The sequence below is a fragment of the Ostrea edulis genome, chromosome 1 (genome assembly GCF_947568905.1).
Source record: "Ostrea edulis chromosome 1, xbOstEdul1.1, whole genome shotgun sequence".
Lineage (NCBI taxonomy): Eukaryota > Metazoa > Mollusca > Bivalvia > Ostreida > Ostreidae > Ostrea > Ostrea edulis.
Genome location: NC_079164.1, coordinates 82,067,804 through 82,086,830, shown reverse-complemented (window position 1 = coordinate 82,086,830; position 19,027 = coordinate 82,067,804). Strand labels below are relative to the sequence as shown.

At 34.8% G+C, this 19,027-nt stretch overlaps 1 protein-coding gene across 1 annotated transcript; it reads left to right on the top strand.

Annotated features, from left to right (window-relative positions):
• Positions 1 to 3,016: 3,016 nt before the first annotated feature.
• LOC125678694 (pachytene checkpoint protein 2 homolog) lies at positions 3,017 to 18,307 on the top strand. Its single transcript, XM_048917340.2, has 11 exons — positions 3,017 to 3,269; positions 8,936 to 9,098; positions 9,455 to 9,637; positions 10,012 to 10,102; positions 10,274 to 10,410; positions 10,507 to 10,593; positions 11,766 to 11,872; positions 13,357 to 13,510; positions 15,353 to 15,465; positions 15,632 to 15,701; positions 17,958 to 18,307. The coding sequence occupies exons 1-11, from the start codon at positions 3,175 to 3,177 to the stop codon at positions 18,048 to 18,050; spliced, it is 1,293 nt and encodes a 430-aa protein (XP_048773297.2). The 5' UTR covers positions 3,017 to 3,174; the 3' UTR covers positions 18,051 to 18,307.
• The last annotated feature ends 720 nt before the right edge of the window (positions 18,308 to 19,027 follow it).

The following is a 19,027-nucleotide window of genomic DNA, read 5'->3' as shown; positions in this document are numbered from 1 at the left end:
ACAAAAATATGCTCTGATCGAGCGTCAAAACTGAACTGAACTGATCTGTCTTACGCTGGATAAAGTCAGAAACACGGAACGAGTATAATTATTAAAGCGGGATGTTAACTCGTAAAAATTAGTATTTCGTACCCATGGTACCTGGGGACGTAAAGCTATATAGCTAGTGTCGAACTGTGATGAAAAATAAAATAATATGAAAAGATGAAATAGAATAATAACTCAATACAATATGGTTGTGGCGTAAAAATAATAACGTGAAAATAAATGATTAGCTTATAGGGGACTAAGTAAGAATATTCTAAATACTAATAGATACATAATTAAAAAATAAATCAAAAAAGTATATAACTAACTGCTAATGATGATGCTGTGACAAGATGCAGACGTCAAAAAAGAAAGTGTAAAACAAACAGAACTAGGAGAAGCTAGGCCACATTCATTCTGGTGAAGACATTGGGTTTTGTTTATGCCTGGATGCATAGACTGAAGTCATTCCGCCCCAATGGCATGATATATATGTACACATATGTACAAGATAATGTTAAACTACAAATTTAATATAAACTTAAATTATTGTTATTAATTCAATTTCTGTATGCAATACTTCAATTGATGGATGTGCGCATCATATTAAAATCATTGCTCTCATCAACTGAGTTGATGCCCGCAATATCAATGATTTGATGGTATATTTCATTCAGACCTTTAATTATATACAATTATTTTGTTAAAGGAATTAATGTTCGTATCTATTCTTTTAACAAGAGCATTAATTAAAATAAAGAGATAACTAATTCCATTGTTGATTGATTGAAATGAAGATACTAGAATCTTTTATTAAATAAGTGTTCTCTCTAAAATAATTATTGCACGCATTAATAATGATATCATTTTGAAATTCAATTAAGAGAGCAACAACTCAACTATTGCGCGCATTAATTGAATTGATGTGCGCAACAATTCATTTGAAGAAAAGAATAATTTGATTTTTGTACGCATTCGTTAGATTAATGAGTATTGATTGAAGATATGATAAGTTATTTGAAAATATCATTGATTTAATTATTGCGCACAATAATTGATTTGATGCGCATATCAAATCAATAATTGTTCTCATCAATTGAATTGATGCGCGCATCAATTGAATTATAACACGTAATAACTGATTTGATGCGCGCATCAATTGAATTATAACACGTAATAACTGATTTGATGCGCGCATCAATTGAATTATTACACGTAATAACTGATTTGATGCGCGTATCAATTGAATTATAACACGTAATAACTTATTTGATGCGCGTATCAATTGAATTATAACACGTAATAACTGATTTGATGTGCGTATCAATTGAATCATTGCAGGTAATAATTGAATTTATGAGCGCATCAAATTGATTATTGCCTTCATCGATTGAATTCATGGAATATGGTGGAATTATTGCTCGCAAAATAATTTGGAGCTCGGCATAAATTATTTGATGTTTTCTTTGATTTAGTTGAAGATATGTTTAATCGTTTACAATATGTTGAATTGAATATGAAAGGTGAAGATAACAAATAGTGCATGATCAATCTCATTACTCCTATAGGGAATACAAAATAGAGAGTTGGACAAACACGGACCCCTGAATATACCAAAGGTGGGATCAGGTACCTAGGAGTAAGTATCCCCTGTCAGCCGATCACACCCGCCATGAGCCCTATACGTGTATCTTGATCAGGTAAACGGAGTTATCCGTAGTCAAAATCAGTGTGCCGAGAACGGTCTAACAATCGCTATGAAACACGTCAGACAGCATTTGACCCAATGATAGATTAATGTAGTGGCAAACTAGATCGTTATTACGACCATAGAATTTGCGAAATGCAGACTTTATACTGAGACTGTTGAAACCCCTGCACCATTAACTTGTTTGTCAGTAACCTGCCTCGATTTAAAAACTGACCATACGCTGAACAAGCGCTTGCGTATCAAATCAGTTGAGAGATATGTTGGTATAACCATTAGATTTCATTTGAAGAGAGCAACAATTCAATAGTAGCGCAAATCAATTCAATAGAATAATTAATGCTATTAACAATTCAATTAATGCGCGCCAAAATTCAGATATAAAGATATCATTAATTATTTGAAGATATATTAATTGAATTGTTGCACAAATACAATGAATTATAATGACACCTTCAAATAATTAAAGATATCTTTAATTGTTTTAGTTTATATTGATTTGGCGCTTCATAGATTTGCGCATTAATTGAATTGATGTGCGCATTCATGGAATAATTTTCATTTCTATTGAATTACAATACGGTTGTTGGTATCATCGCAAAATGACACAGGGAATTGAAAATGGATATAATAGAATTTACGAAATTTTGAACAGGGAATATTTCTGTTTTGTTTTGCACATCAATGGATGGATCAAAAGAAAGAGGAATGTGGATCCAAACTGAAGCTAACAACTCTAAATTGCATAAGGCTTACACGCACGCGCGCACACGCACGCACATAGAGAGAAAATATGTAACCCTTTAACTATATATCAGATTGCTTGCATGAAGACCTTTTCAAGTTTTGGGGCAAACAGTTAAACATTAAATTTGTAAAAATAATAACCGAAAACTGGGGTGGGGGGGTTCTTCAGATCCGATAAAGATGTCATTGGCATATGCAAACAAGTATTTTGTGAACGTATTGTAAACCTTTGGTCATATATCAAGTTCATATGAAGTTGTCTGATATGAATAAGTTGAAAGGTTGGATAAAACTGACACATATTGATAGACTGTCGAAATATGGGCACACGAAGATCTATATATACATATTATGCAAATGGTCACACTGAAACAACTAAATAATTTTGTAATGTTAGGGTTTACCTTCCCAATTTTACAAAAATGTTTTTTCGATGTCTCTGAATTATAAAAGAAATTATTCATTTTGTAACGTTGACGTTGAAAAATAAAATTTCCCGGAATATTATTGGGTGCACCTTTTCATTCTAAAATTACTGTATCACACTAAAAAAAAAAATGGCGGCATGTTCAAAGACGACTATGAATTTTAGGAAATAAGCTAATGAATTTTATGAAAGTTTCAGTGGATCTTACTGTATCAGAATAGGCTGCTGTAGTTGGAACATTTTAAAAGTTTATTCCTAAATATAAATGGGTGATATATCTGTAAATGGTCTTGGAAGTGTTTTGCCAAAGGGTGACACCGAAGAAAAATACCACGTCGAAATATGTTTGAAACCGACAAGGTAACTTAATTAGAAAAGAAATTTTAAACAATATTCAGTTATTTTTATCATTCAATGTTTACATTTTGTTTGTTTATGTCTAGTTTAACAGGTTGGGAACACTTCCCCTACAGCGAGATATTCTCGCGAAAACGCGATCATCTCTCTCTAGCGAGGGTAAATACACTCAGTGTATCCCATACAACCGAGAAAAACACCCATGGAATACATCTCTTCATGTTTCACGTGAAAAGAAGAAAAAGTGCTAAAATGTCTGATACTTCTGCAAATATATTAATCAAAACAAAAACACTCATGAAGTGCATTGGATTGCAGACTGCTTCCCTCTTACGCACAGGGTTTTGACACAATGTGAGCAAACTGGTATATATATAGTATAATAACTATTATGTTATATATACTAGTTTGCTCAGATTGTGTCAAAACCCTGTGCTCTTACGCAACAACTTTAATATGCAATTTCTTGACTGTGTTGTCAATTTTATAGAGGAGACAATTCGCGTCATGTTGAGTGTAAATCGCACTTATTCAGCATTGCACGGAATTTGCCATTATTTTCAATAAAGACACCAAAACACCTGTTTATGGTAATGTTTACTTTCTCGCTAAAGAAGGATAATCGCGTTTTAGTGAAAAGATCTTGCTATCTAGGGGAAGTGTTCCCAACGTGTTTAATATATGCATGTATGAAATATCCCATGCCGTTTTACCACTGTCCAGAGACAAATCCATATCTGTATTGGTTAATGGAAATTGGCTCACCACTGAGCATAGTTTATCCAGGGCGAGTGGACAGAAGTGGATATTGATCACTTAGCTGCTAAAGCAGCTTTAAACTGTTTTGTTGTTTCAGTTCACAGGGTTTGAAACTAACTTGAAACCTTTGTTAGCCATATGGACTACTGAACTTTGCAATTCTAGGGTACCACATCAAAATTTAGTCGCCTGATAATTAGAACGCCTTTTATTTGAAAAGTATTTTCATGTTTTGTTATGCTGTTTAGTTTATACAACATGCAATTGGTAACACAATCAGGACCCTGTGGCATTTGATGGCATTACAGAAAAGAGGTATCACAGTGAATATGATAAGACAAAAAAGACAATGAAAGTTCTTGGAATGATGGACAACCAACTGACCACAACACAATATTACACCACATGCCCCAAACATGCGACGAGCATGTTTTCTAGCCCTTTTCCCAAGGAAGAAGTATCAAGTATTAACTCACAATATGAACAAGTCATACCCACCTTTGCGTTTTCTAGCCACATTCGGTTGGTCTTCCATGATTTCAAGAACTTCCGTTGTCTTTTTGTTTTATCATAATCACGGTGATACTCTTTTTTGTTTTTTTTGTTTTGTTTTTGTTTCACTGACCCCATTTATAAATCACCACATTGTCGGTAAGGCCACTGATAAAATGTGTTGTGTTTCCGCTAACCCGACCGACCCTAAATTATAGCCCCGACCCTAGAATTTTTTCTTTGATATTTAAAAAAAAATTCGTCATTTTCCCGGAAAAAATATATTCCCGGTTCTTGGTTTTCGTTTTAGTTAGACATTGAGATGAAGTCATTCAAACGCTTTAATGATTTACAAAATTGCATGGTATTGTGTCAAGCGTTTAAACAACATTGATAATGTTTCTAACTAACAGCATGGATGATTGTTAATCCAGTGGCTAGTACCTCCATGCGTGCTCACGCAACGATGATTTAACAATTGAAGTTAACAGACGGTCGAGAGACTCTGCCAAGTGTCATGTTTTCATAGAAGACTTTCTTTTGTTAAAATTGCCAACTCCTATGTTGTTTTTAGACGGTGGCTATTTATAGCCATGCACTGTCTTATGCTAATATGTACACGGTGTGACCGTTGGACCGAGCGAAGCATATACGTAACTCCGTGTCCCGAGTGGTAATCCCAATTCCGTGAAGTACGGTAGATTATGATTCCTTTAAAAATATATATTTTGAATGAAATTTCCTTGCGCTAAACACCCAGTAACATCTCAATAATATGATTACGGTGTGACCGTTGGGGCGAGCGCAGCATATCTGAATACATTTTCAAAAAATTCATATTGAAAACAAGAAAAACTGATCTGGTTCACTGTTAATACGTAGGATTACTGTCTTGCTCTTCTCGCCAATGTAAGAACCAGTTTAGCGGGAAATGCAACGAGCGTGTTGTGACGTAGCATGGTAGTTGTGACGTGACTGTTTACATTTCTTTAGACAATATTTTAAAAAGAAAAAGAAAGGGGGAAGAATATGATTGTCATCCTTTCCTTAGAAATAAGAAAGGTTTGTAATACTTCAAAGATTTTTTTTTATTATTATTTTACGAATCGAACCATCCGCCATTTTGTACGAGGGACTTTTGGGATTGGCGTCAAAAAAAAATTCTTGTTAGAGGTTGAGATTTAGCTCGGATTATTTCCCGCGCTCTAGTCATTAGAGCTCGCAGTACGAGCCAGTGCTCCGCGCTGGCTCGCTGCGCTCGCTATCAAAGGAGTTTATAGGGGGACAACAGTTTTACATGATCCGCCTATTCATTGAACGCGGGAAATAAAACGCAAGGCGACGTAAACTGTGCATTGTGACGTCACATTTAGCCTCGACTTTTTTTCTCTTTTTCTAAGCAAACAATTATAAACAACAATAATACATTCCGTATGCAATGAAAAAGGCCGTTAAAACTAAACAAAATTAACCAATAAATTCAAAATGGTAAAAAAGTAACCGTAATTTTATCGTATATTCTTATTCAAAGAAACTCATGAACTCGTTCATCAATTTAGTCGTATTACGGTTTTATATATAATTATTTGCTAAAACCTGTTACAATGATAATTATACTATTCACTTTGAACAAACTGAGTGTTTAAATTACGAATTGCACGTTAGAGTCTTCTATTATTGGCATTTAAAATAAAACACGAATAACTGTTGAAGCAGGTAATGAAAAAATAAATGGCGGCGCCCATATGGATCACGAAAATTTCAGTGAACGTATATAGAGATTATCTCTTTTTCTTTTGCTGATTTTGACTTTTTTCTTTTACATACGTGTTACCTTTAGAGCCTTGCTTCGCGGACGGGCCTTTGGCCCGTCCGAGCTTCGCTCGGTATCATTTCAACGGGCATTAGACGGGGACCCTAGTTTTATATGGAGGCCATGATGCAGAGTGACAGACATGAATGTCCAGTCTGTCAAATTTGTATGCACATCCTTGGTTTCTGCTGCAGTTCTAACTGAAAACACTATGAAAAAGGCCGCAAATAAAGCAGTGAGCGCATCCGAGTTGTTGATGACTGGTGAGAGCCGAGAGGAAAAAAAGATGTGCAGATTGTTTTTAAAATAAAAATTTATGTCCGGTAAAAAGTTTTAGCAGGAAGAGAGTTGGATCCCATTAGGATAAGTGGGATTTGCCCAGACTGTCTTCCTACCCTTGTTCCATTTAGATTGTGAAAATACATTCAGAAATGTATTAATAAACTTAAAATATGTTAATGATGTTGATATTTTGGTGATGATTTAATATATTTTTTCAAAACCATCACATTATTTTCCTGTCAAACATATCCAATAGAAGTATTCCTATGACAACCAATCTAAATGTAGAAACAATATATCTGGTACTTGTAGAGCATAGTGGCATAGAGGAGTTAACTTTTGTGTTTTTTGCTAGATATGTTTCATTGAAAAATATAGTTTCTTATAAAACATCTGGAAATAATCCTCAGCCAATAACGGGTGAAAGTTTACTTGCAATGCAATTTAAGCAAAATTTTATTTTGAAAGTATAAAATTCAATAGAACATTTAACTTGTGCAGTATAATTAGGGCTATACGACCGTGGATGTCGGCCTGGATAGCTCAGTGGTTAGAGCACCTGACTAGAAATGCAGGGGTCCAGTCAAAGATTTTCTCCTTCCCATACTACATTTGGTGCAGTTGACCACCCCTAATGGTGCAGGTTGGCCTGTCAGGGGCGAAAAGAACCTGGGTTGATATTGAAAGACAATTATAAAATTATAATTGATCTTAAGGAGGGAGGAATGTAGTAATTAGGGCTATACGGACTGGATAGCTCAGTGGTTATAGAGCACCTGCCTAGTAATGCAGGGGTCCCGGGTTCGATTCCCGGTCCAGCCAAAGATTTTCTCCTCCATCCTATACTACACTTGTTAGAGTTTACAATGTTTTTGCATACTTTGAAAAAATAAAAATTTTAAAAAAAATAAAATTTATTTCCTACCTACCTACCCTATTTTTTTCTGGAACGTTAGGGGAAACTCAACAATTTTTATCATTGGCCTAATTGAGAAGCACTTAGAAATTTTGTAGAGAAGTGGTTCTAAAAGTTAGTGATGAAACGTGTTGCAGATCACCAACTTTTTCCCCAAGAAAAGAAACAAAATGATTGGACAAAATTGAAAAACAAATACGAATGACCACTACAAAATCCATGTTGAAGAGGTGTTAATGTGGAGCTCTGGGTGTTTCAATATACAGTACATTATATGTACATTTAATGTGCTCAATTATTTTGCAGCAGATTGGTCAGTAATTGCTGGCGGTATGTTTGTTTCCCTTTTTAAACATGGACTGATGTTGGATTTCCTCCAGTCAAGTGGGGAGCAGTCCTGTGTCGAGTGAATATATTAGTAATAACTGGTGTTAGTTCTTCTACACAGTTTTTTAATAACGTTTTCGGGATATTGCCTGAACCACTAGCATTGTGGGTGCCTAATTTGTCCAGTAGCTTTTCTACTCCTTCAGTATGTATCTCAGTGTCCCATATTGTGGGGAACTGTATCTTTTACAGGCGGATCACGGTGTCCAGGTAGCGCTCTAGCTTCTTACTGCTGCGACCCGAGTTCGATCCCCATGATCGACAGTAGTTGTATGTGAGAGGGTATGGCAGTTGCCCTTTCGGACACATGGGTTTCCTCCGGATACTCCATTTTCCTCCCACATAAATGACCCCTTTGCGAAAACACCCTTGCATCAAAAGGATCCCATTGGAAATAAGCTTTCAAGATTTCATGGGTTATCCTTGGTATTTATGTATGTTTGTATGTATATATATATATATATACCATTTATTTTAAAGGTCTTCTTTGTTTTCCACAGTGAAAACGGAGTTGAATTGTTTACTCAACATAGAGATGAAGTTCCTACGGTGGCGTGTTTACTACTCAAAATATGTGACAGTCCCACCTATAAATTTTGTTAATTCCAATTCAAATTGGTTAAATCAGGTTGATGTTGATTTAAGTTTATTTCACTCCTATCATAAATTGGAATCGAACATAGCAAATTTTGAACCTATTTGATGATTAACAAATATTCTACTAGCAAAGAAGTAGGCAAATCATAAACATTTCCAGAAATCTCACTGAATTTTCCGAGTTTGGTCATTTGTCACCTTGTGAAACTTCACTTTCTTTTTTTTTTTACTTTGAACTGAAACATCTTTTGAAAACATTACATCTTGAATGTTTTAGTGATAGGATTTCAGGTTGTGCATTTTTACCAAAAAACGGGGGACCTCGAGATAATACAAGACTCAGGGAAGTTGCTAATCTCTGTTATATTTGTCAGGTTTTACCTAATTGAAAATTGTTTAAAATTCAGTTTCCTACTTTTTCAGCTTGGCGGAGAGTTACTCGACAAAACAGCACGTTCTAGCCTTGTTGGAACGACACAGAGTAGCGTATGGTGATTTGACTTTGACATCCTTCGATGATGTGTTTTTACAGGAGAATGTGAAATCTATTTCACTGTGCGACACAGACTATGGACCAGAGAAAAAGGTTGATTCAGTTTAAACTTTTAACTTAGAACACAGTGGTTCAGACAAGGAGTCTCAGTATATTATATTCATAAAGAAAGAAAACTGATCAATGTGTCTCATACAAATTTCTGTCCCAAAAACCTCATGTTTCTTGTGATACATGAAATTTGATCTGAAAGAATTAAGAATGTTGATTATAGTAGATATAACTCTGTTTAATGTTACGCTTTGCAGCAGATCTCCATGCTATTAAGAATGCATCATCGGATACCCATGGGTGATCTCGTTAAAAGACGAGATCACCTGTGGGTATCCGAAGATGTTAAGAATGTTGATTACAGTAGATTTAACTCTGTTTGATGGTACATTTTGCAGCAAATCTCCCTGCTATCTGATAACTTGATGTTACATGTTTACCGCCTCAATGAAGATGGACCTGGCACGGAGGAACTGGACGACGAGGAAGACATGGCGGCTGCTCATCATTGGCTACTTCCTGCTTTGGATTTCAATGGATTGTGGGATAGTCTAGTTTATGACGAGGATATCAAAAAGGGGGTTAGTAGAATGGATAAAAACATCCTTACATGTTGAGTCATGTAATATATGAAAATTAAACATGATGTAGATTAAAAAATGCAATACTAATTAGTACACCAAATGATAACTAAATTAGAAAATAAATTTTTGAAAATTGAATCTTATTTTCGATAATTTATCAATCTAATTAAATTTAAATTAACGTATGCGAGTACGCAAGCGGATCTAACATCTAATTTTAATTAGATTAGATAATTTATGTATAATGTATATACATACTTCAAAATCAATTAACAAGATACAGGCAATTAAAGTGTTTTCAAATAAATATATAGTACCATGCATAATGTATTTGCCAGCTCAGTTTAAAATGATTGAACTTGTCTTTGTAGCTGTTGCATTATGCATCAACAACACTTCTGTTTTCTGATAAGGCAGTTGACAGTAACATCATATCATGGAACAAAGTTATACTACTGCATGGTTTGTTGCTACTTTACATACATCATTAATTGTACAGTACAGATTATTACAGAGGCATCAACTTTACTGGCGTAGAAATTTAGTAAATTTCATATTGCAATATACAAGCCCCCCCCCCCAACCACCACCACCACCAAATCACCAGCTCATCATGTACACTGTATTTCTCAGGACCACCAGGCACTGGTAAAACATCTCTCTGTAAAGCATTGGCCCAGAAACTGGTCATTCGCTTGTCAGACAGATACTGCTATGGTCAGCTGATTGAAATCAACAGCCACAGTCTCTTCTCCAAGTGGTTCTCAGAGGTAATGTGTGTGAGTTTTGTGGAGATAGCCAATTTTAGCGGAGGTGTTTTGAATCAAGAAACTTACTTTTTTTTCTTCTTTCTGTTCTTTATTCAGAGTGGAAAGCTTGTTATGAAAATGTTCCAAAAAATCCAAGAGCTGATAGATGATAAAGATGCTTTGGTTTTTGTGTTGATAGATGAGGTGAGTTAGAAAAATATTGTTGACAATTTCTTGATGCAGAATTCTATACACCTTCTGACTTCATGTATAGATATAACAGTACATGTAATTTGTCGCTATTTCTTCTATCACTTTGTTCTTTACTCTTTGATATTGGAGGTGACCGCTAAACTTTGTGGGTTTTTAACTCACCTGAGCCAAAGATATGGGGCAAGGTGACTCAGGTGAGCGATGTGGCCCATGGGCCTCTTGTTAAAGTAGTTTGATAGTTTATTTGAGTTGGTATTCTACTTGGTTTATACTTTTATTTGGAAAGTAAATGGATTTTTATTTCTTGTTATTTTTTTCTTTAAATTATCACTGTTTTAATTGTTACCCAACAAATGAGGGTGTTACAATCTCTTGCTGGAAGATGTATAATATTCTTTAGGAGAAATCTGAATATTTGAATGCACATGTATCATCATATGTTTAGTCTGATTAAGTGTTTGAGACATCAATTGTCTGCCTCAAATTAGGTGAATGAAAACAGACAACATGGAAAAAATACATTCACATCATACAAGACATGTGCAAAAGTATGATAGATTTATTGCCATCAAAGGTCCTGGAAAAATAGAGTTCATGGTTGTTATCGGCAATTTTATGTTCATGTACATCTTCCAAACAAAGTTATTGTTGAATATAAGTCCTACTTTGGTTAATGACCATAACTAATGAAATAGAATATACTTATTAATGGTCAGTGCCTTGTTTTGGACTAGTTGACTTATGCTAGCACAGTATGCTGGTCCAATGATCAGCTGTCTAAAACAGTTTTCAACAACTCATGAAAAGCATGAACATTTGTGCTAAAGCAATGGGTATTAACTGGGCATGTTTACTGATCTTATGTTGTGATTTTGACATTAGATTTGTGTGTGTAGAAACGATGGCCAAAATGTTATTGTATGGAAGTACATTCATTGCGAAGAAATTTAATTGCAAAATTTTCATAAAATTCAGTTGGAGATTGTTGGGTTTTTTTCACTCTCAAATTATTTTTTCTTCCATTTTTTAACACATTCCAGCAGATTGAAAAAGGGTTTACATCCTAGTCATGCTAATTGACAGCTATTGTCCCTGTAACTTTACATGTTTTATCTTTCTAATTTCAAACAACTCCTTTGAAATCTGCCTTCTACATTTTTCAGGTGGAGAGTTTAACTGCTGCTAGGAAGAGCACGATGTCTGGTAGTGAGCCGTCTGATGCCATCAGAGTGGTGAATGCACTGCTGACCCAGCTAGATCAAATCAAGAGGTGTTACTGAACACTTACTTCTTCTCTGGGTTGTAAATATGTTTTATCACACAACAGTACTTTTCTCAGGTTCATAACACGGGTTCGAAAAACGATATGAACTCGTATCACAGGTTCATAATTATGCAAATTAGGTAGGTCAGTCATTCATGTGCCACATCTCATCCTTTGAAATCGTTAACTTTGATGGTAAAAGACCTCATTTTGTCACCAAGGTTGTCCGAAGAGGATTTTGTGTCCTTTATGAAGTGAAAATAATTTCAAGTTTCTTCAAACCTTGACATAGCGATGACGTCATAATCGAATAGAAAGCAAAAAATTTCTGTGACATTCGGATTGTGAAATAGACAGTAAATTAAAATGTGCATTTAATGATAGCTGTGTGATAAATAGAATCTTACACTTGTACTTATGGCACATAAAAATTTTGAAATTCGTTACCGGATTTGAAGATTTCCCTTGCCAAGGCTCGGGAAATATTAAATCCGGTAACTCATTTCATATGCCTTAAGCACTGGTTCAGGATCCTCTAAATCCCATGTATATATACAGAATTGCAAATTTAATATGTCTTCTCTTGAAGGGGAAGGGGGCATGATCATTTTGACATCGGGGTTTTTTTTTGTCTGTCTCAAAATTCTATGTACATGTACATATAACCTTGTTACTCTTGCATGGGACAATTTGTAAACTTTAGTATGTTTTTGTCAGAAGTAAATGTGTGTTTTGATCCGAGTCAACGCGATCTTAAAATTGTGTTCTGGCTATATTCTTGCTCTCCTCGCTAATGCATATTTATGTAATGTATAATAGCCTAACCTCATAAATACTTTATTGTTTATTGCTAACCTAGCATTTAATGGAACACCAATTTTGATTAAGAGACAAACTTCGGCAACAAAAATAGTCTAAATAGGGGTATTTCATCCCAGGATTTTCCTTGACTCTCTGAAAATTGATAGGTTTGGCAGAAGATAGACGTAGGCCGAAATTCTAGTTGGAAAAATTATAAATGTGAACTTACATTGTATGAGATATTGCAATCCACAGAATGGCATGCCAGACATTTAGATAAATTTACTAAGTCAGAACAATGAAATGTACTGTCTCTTCCAACCAGTCAGAAGGAATTTGTGATTCACGAATTCTTTGGAATCATAGCTTTCGAAAACTCTTGAGACTAACTTTCATTCACCTTTATACATCAACCCAAACCAGTTGTTTTGTTTACGCATTAATATGAATAAAGGTGTATATATCTGTGCATTGGCTCACTCAAAAATATTAATCATTACATGAATGTGTTTCACATTGGTAGTGCATGATGAAAACTCTGAACATTAATAATCTGTGTTTGATTACAGATAACCTAATGTGGTGATGCTTTGATTACAGATATTCTGACCACCTCCAATATGACTGGTGCTATTGACCACTTCATGACAAAAAGTCTCTGAACATTAATAATCTGTCTTTGATTACAGATACCCTAATGTGATGATCCTGACCACCTCCAATGTGACCGGTGCTATTGACCTGGCCTTTGTAGACAGAGCAGACATTAAGCAGTATATTGGACCTCCATCTCCTGCTGCCATATTCAAAATCTACCACACCTGTATAGCAGAACTAATGAGGGTCAGCATTTAAAATCTGAAAAAACGACAGAATATTTCAAGATTAGCGGTGTTATGTATGCATTATTATATGCCAGACATTACTACATGTACTTTGATGTATTTAATTTGGCACAATCAAAATTTAACTTGGCTCCCATTATGAACATTTTAGTGTAATAACAAGTTAACATATCTTGAAATGTGCAACCAGTGTAACATAAACAAAGACAAAGAGTCCCAACCACATTGTTTCAACACTTGTACAGCTTTGTGGGAGAGATAATTGTTGAATTGTCAGTTTTAACCTTCCACCTTCACTTTGGGGGTAGATAATTGTTTAATTGTCAGTTTAACCTTTCACCTTTGCTTTGGGGGTAGATATTTGTTTAATTGTCAGTTTTAACCTTCCACCTTCACTTCGGGGGTAGATATTTGTTTAATTGTCAGTTTTAACCTTCCACCTTCACTTTGGGGGTAGATATTTGTTTAATTGTCAGATTTAACCTTCCACCTTCACTTTGGGGTAGATAATTGTTTAATTGTCAGTTTTAACCTTTCACCTTGGCTTTGAGGGTAGATAATTGTTTAATTGTCAGTTTAACCTTTCACCTTCGCATTGGGGGTAGATAATTGTTTAATTTTAGCGACAACAGAATAGCTTCACAACTCTATGCATCTTCACAAGTCAAGGGTTATTGATTCGTTACCTCGCACTAACCCTTGACATCAGTCGCTATTTAAAAGTTGGGCTCGAGAAGAAGCATATGATTGGTTTGCAGCCTGAAGCCTGAAGCTGCAAACCAATCAGACAACGGCTTTTATAATCGGTCGAAAACAAAACTAAACAGTAAACACGCATGGCGACGGTATTATGGTGTAGAATTTGTGGCCAATTAGTACAGGACAGATACCGTCGATTGATTTTCGGGAGTTCGTTTTGCTTGAAAAAACAATTAGACGAAGTTTTGGGGTATGAGCCGAATGAAAATGATGGATTGTCGAAGTACGTTTGTCAACTATGTTTTAACAAATTAAACAAGTTGTCTAAAATTGACTATGAACTAAATGATAAACTACAACAATTAAAGGACGAAAAATGTTAATTATTGATTGCGTTATGAAATAATTTAACACGCAATGATGTTGAAAAGTGGGGCGACTATCAGCGTCACTGCATTTTCCTCCAAAATGATGGGATCAACTTCGTAAGATAGCGATTTACCACTGCCGGTTTTAGTCCCAATAAAAACATCTTTTTCTTCTCTGATACATGATATCAAAAGCTTTTGGTTTTCAGTCAAATTATCGATTTGACGTTTTCGTCAACGGACGCCATTTTTTACTTTCTGTTTATTCCCTTACCAAACTTTCATCTGAAACAAGAAATCCCATTGGCTGATTTATTTTAGCGTATTGCGTCATCCTTTTTCTCGAGCCCAACTTTTAAATAACGACTGATGTCAAGGGTTAGTGCGAGGTAACGAATCAATAACCCTTGACTTGTGAAGATGAACTCCATGTAATTATGAAAAGTTTGTGTTGACTTCACCATGAGACAGTATTCTTAGAAAAATGTTGAGAAACTTGCCAATGAATATTCATATTCTGGGGTATTGTGAATATACACTTCCGATTTACGAAAAAAATCTTAACCGTAACGTTCTGACCTTTAATTTCTGGATTTAATACAACCGTTGATATCTGAAACTCTTGACTTCTCAAAGTTTTATCAAGGTCCCTTGAACTTAAGAGTTATCAAGAGTCACCTGGACATTTACAGTGTACAGGTAAAAAAAAAAATTTTTTTTTCAGATTTGTTTGTGAAAATACAATGTTAAAGATTTTTGTTTATCTTATTTAGGTTGGCATTATCTCCCCAGCTCAACAATTGTTTGATTTACGGACCTTGGAGGTCATGAAGTTCATAGAAAAAAATGTTACCAAGCTTAGTTTACAACTAAGAGACATAGCAGTGTAAGTGAATGATTTTTCTTTTTTTGAAATCCTGTGATGCAGCGGTCACACAGCCCTTAGTGCGATTCCTTGCCATATTTATCTTGCATGCAAACCAATTAAAATATTTTTGGATTGAGAGTTGTACAAAGCAATTCTTATTTCTATGGATTTTATTTTTCTACAGGAAGAGTCATGGACTGAGTGGAAGGACTTTAAGGAAACTCCCTTTCATTGCACATGCTCTTTTTGTTCAGGTATTTGTAGTTTTAAGAGCCTGGCATAAAAGAAATGCAGGAATCCTTCTTTATTCACCCTGTACTTCTAGATACCCATGCACCAACTATAATGTATATCTACACATGTGCATTCACCTATTACAATAAATATCTATACATGTTCATTCACCTACAACAGTGTATATCTGCCAGTACTTTTGCTATGGGTAGCTCTCTAGCATATTTCAAAGTACAAACTCCATATGATCACAGAGGAAGAGAATATTATGCTTTGAGTTTACAAGGTCAATGTCACAATGGGATGGTGTTTGTTATATGTGACGATTTAAAAAAATTTCAACTGTCAATTTTTATATAGATTTAATCTAAAAGGCAGGATTATTAGCTCACCTGAGCTGGAAGTTCAAATGAGCTTTTCTGATAGCCTCTTGTCTGTCGTCTGCCCAGACGTCTGTAAACTTTTTACATTTTCGACTTCTTCTCCAGAACCACCGAACCGATTTCAACCAAACTTGGCAAAATGCATCCTTTGGTGAAGGGCTTTCAAGTTTGTTTAAATGAAGGGCCATGCCCACTTCAAAGGGGAGATAATCACAAAAATTCAAAAATAGGGTGGGGTCATTTAGAAATCTTCTAAAGAACCACTGAGCCAGAAGAGCTGAAATATTCATGAAAGCTTCCTGACATTGTGCAAATTCAAGTTTGTTAAAATCATGATCCCCGGGGGTAGGATTGGGCCACAGCAGGGGATCAAAATTTTACATACAAATATGAAGGGGAAATCTTCTCAAGAACCACTGGGCTAGGAAAGTATAAATTTACATGAAAACTTCCTGACATAGTGCAGATTCAAGTTTGTTCATATCATGGCCCCCGGGAGTAGGATGGGGCCACAATAGGGGATCAAAGTTTTACATACAAATATGTAGGGAAAATCTTTAAAAATCTTCTTCTCAAGAACCACTGGGCCAGAAAAGTTTACATTTACATTTCTTGACATAGTGCAGATTCAAGTTTGTTAAAATCATGGCCCCTTGGGGTAGGTTGGGGCCACAATAGGGATTGAAGTTTTACATGCAGATGTATAGGGAAAACCTTTAAATATGGGCTAAGGTGACTCAGGTGAGTGATGTGGCCCATGGACATCTTGTTATCTGTAGTAATTTTACCCAGCAGTAGTTTGAAATAGAATGCATGACTTCTCTTTGTTTAATCAGGACCAAAAGTAACATGTAAATTGTCCATATAAACATTACATGTGTCAGTATATGCTGATTATTATCAAATCTTATAGGTATTGATTAATTTCTTGGGGGGGGGGGTGCATTTACTAATATATGTCATATTCTCATAAGTTTGACATTGAAAGATATATTTACCATTGTTTTTAGCAGCAATTAGTTTTCTCTAACACAATTTTCATCATTTCAGAATATGACTCATACAAATGAACTAATGGGAACATTTGAAATTAGCAGCCATTGTCATTTAACCTGTTAAAGTTACACTGCTGCATGACTAAATCTGAATGATGAGTCAAACATACATGTAATTAGCCATATTGTTACTAGCAGTTAAAGAGTCTTAAGTAAATCAGCATGCACCTGGCAGTCTAGCTAGCCCTCTAATTATATCAAATCACTGAAAAGCAATGGTGTACTTGATGATTTCTGTGTTAGATATAATTAGAATCACAATGATGAGGTATTCAAATACTAAAGAGGATTTTTTTTTTAATGGAATGGGTACAGATTCTCAAACCATAGGATAGCTTCCATGACCTGTTTGGCCTACAATGCTTCAATACAACCATTGTAAAACCATTATAAAAACAATACACTATCAGTTCAATGCTTCAATACAACCATTGTAAAACCATTATAAAAACAATACACTATCAGTTCAATTCTTCAATACAACCATTATAAAAACAATACACTATCAGTTCAATGCTTCAATACAACCATTGTAAAACCATTATAAAAACAATACACTATCAGTTCAATGCTTCAATACAACCATTGTAAAACCATTATAAAAACAATACACTATCAGTTCAATGCTTCAATACAACCATTGTAAAACCATTATAAAAACAATACACTATCAGTTCAATGGATCATAAAATCACTTAAATAGAATCAATATTCCATAATTTTTATACAATGAAATAAAACAAAAAAATTGTTATATGTATGAATGAAATGAAAGTACATGTACATACATGTACTTTGGAACCTATAATGTAAATATAAGGTAGATAATGTTTTACAGAGTCCATCTGTCACACTAGAGGAATTTCTGGATGGTCTGAACAAAGCTGTAGAAAGACAGTTCAAAGAGAGAAATGATCTGTCCAAGGATTGAAATGTATCTTCTGACAGGGAGATTTCTACAGAAAAGGGATGTAAAGGACCACTAAATCATGCTCAGCATCAGTTAACAGTGCACTTCTGTGATAAAGGACCACTAAATCATGCCCAACATCAGTTAACAGTGCACTTCTGTGATAAATGTTATGTGTTACACATGGAATTCATGTGATTTGCCATTATTTATGACTGTGCTACATGTACATTATGATAGTGCTATGTTAAAAAATAAATTTAAAAAAATAATCAAAACAACAGTGTTACGATTCTGTTTTACCTATATATGTACACGGAATTATGTCGCCCTTCTTTCAGGGAGAGACATTGTTTTTGTACTTTCCGTCCATCTGTCTGTCACAAAATCTTGTGAACGTTTCTCCTCCTATATGGGTTATTGAATAGACTTGAAATTTTGTACAATGCTTCATTAGGGCCCCACATGAAAGTACATGTAATCACATTGTCCGTCAGCACTTTCTTGTGACATGATAACTGAATTTTTATTATAGAGTTTTCAAATTTTGTACAGAAATAATTTACAGTAAGAGGAAGATGCCTATAGATTTTGGGGTCATGTCACTTTGTATGTCATCTTTGTTACTATGACTATGTACCACTGTCTAAGGGAGATAATTAAATTTGAATTACGATATATTGTATCAATATAGAAAATTTACAAGAAATAACTCTACAACATTGTGTATGTGTATATTTTTGGGTTGTCTTTTTTTTAATGTGAAATAAAAAATGGTTGATGTTACATCTATATTGAATTAACACATCATTCCCAGTCAACAACCCTTTAACCGTTCCTTTTAATAAAAAGTTACAAAATGAGTGCACCTTTCATTACCGTTACCAAAATTTCGTCAGTGAAAATTTCGAAATGGTGCATTTCACTGCGCTTGTCCTTTTCCTAGACATGAACATTTCATAATCCTTTTCAAATAGTATGTACCACATTTTGTACCA

Coding starts and splice junctions, on each gene's coding strand:
- LOC125678694 (XM_048917340.2), top strand. CDS start 3,175: ATGGGTGATATATCTGTAAATGGTCTTGGAAGTGTTTTGCCAAAGGGT. Junction 10,103..10,273: donor CAAAGTTATACTACTGCATG/GTTTGTTGCTAC, acceptor TGTATTTCTCAG/GACCACCAGGCACTGGTAAA. Junction 15,466..15,631: donor CAACTAAGAGACATAGCAGT/GTAAGTGAATGA, acceptor ATTTTTCTACAG/GAAGAGTCATGGACTGAGTG.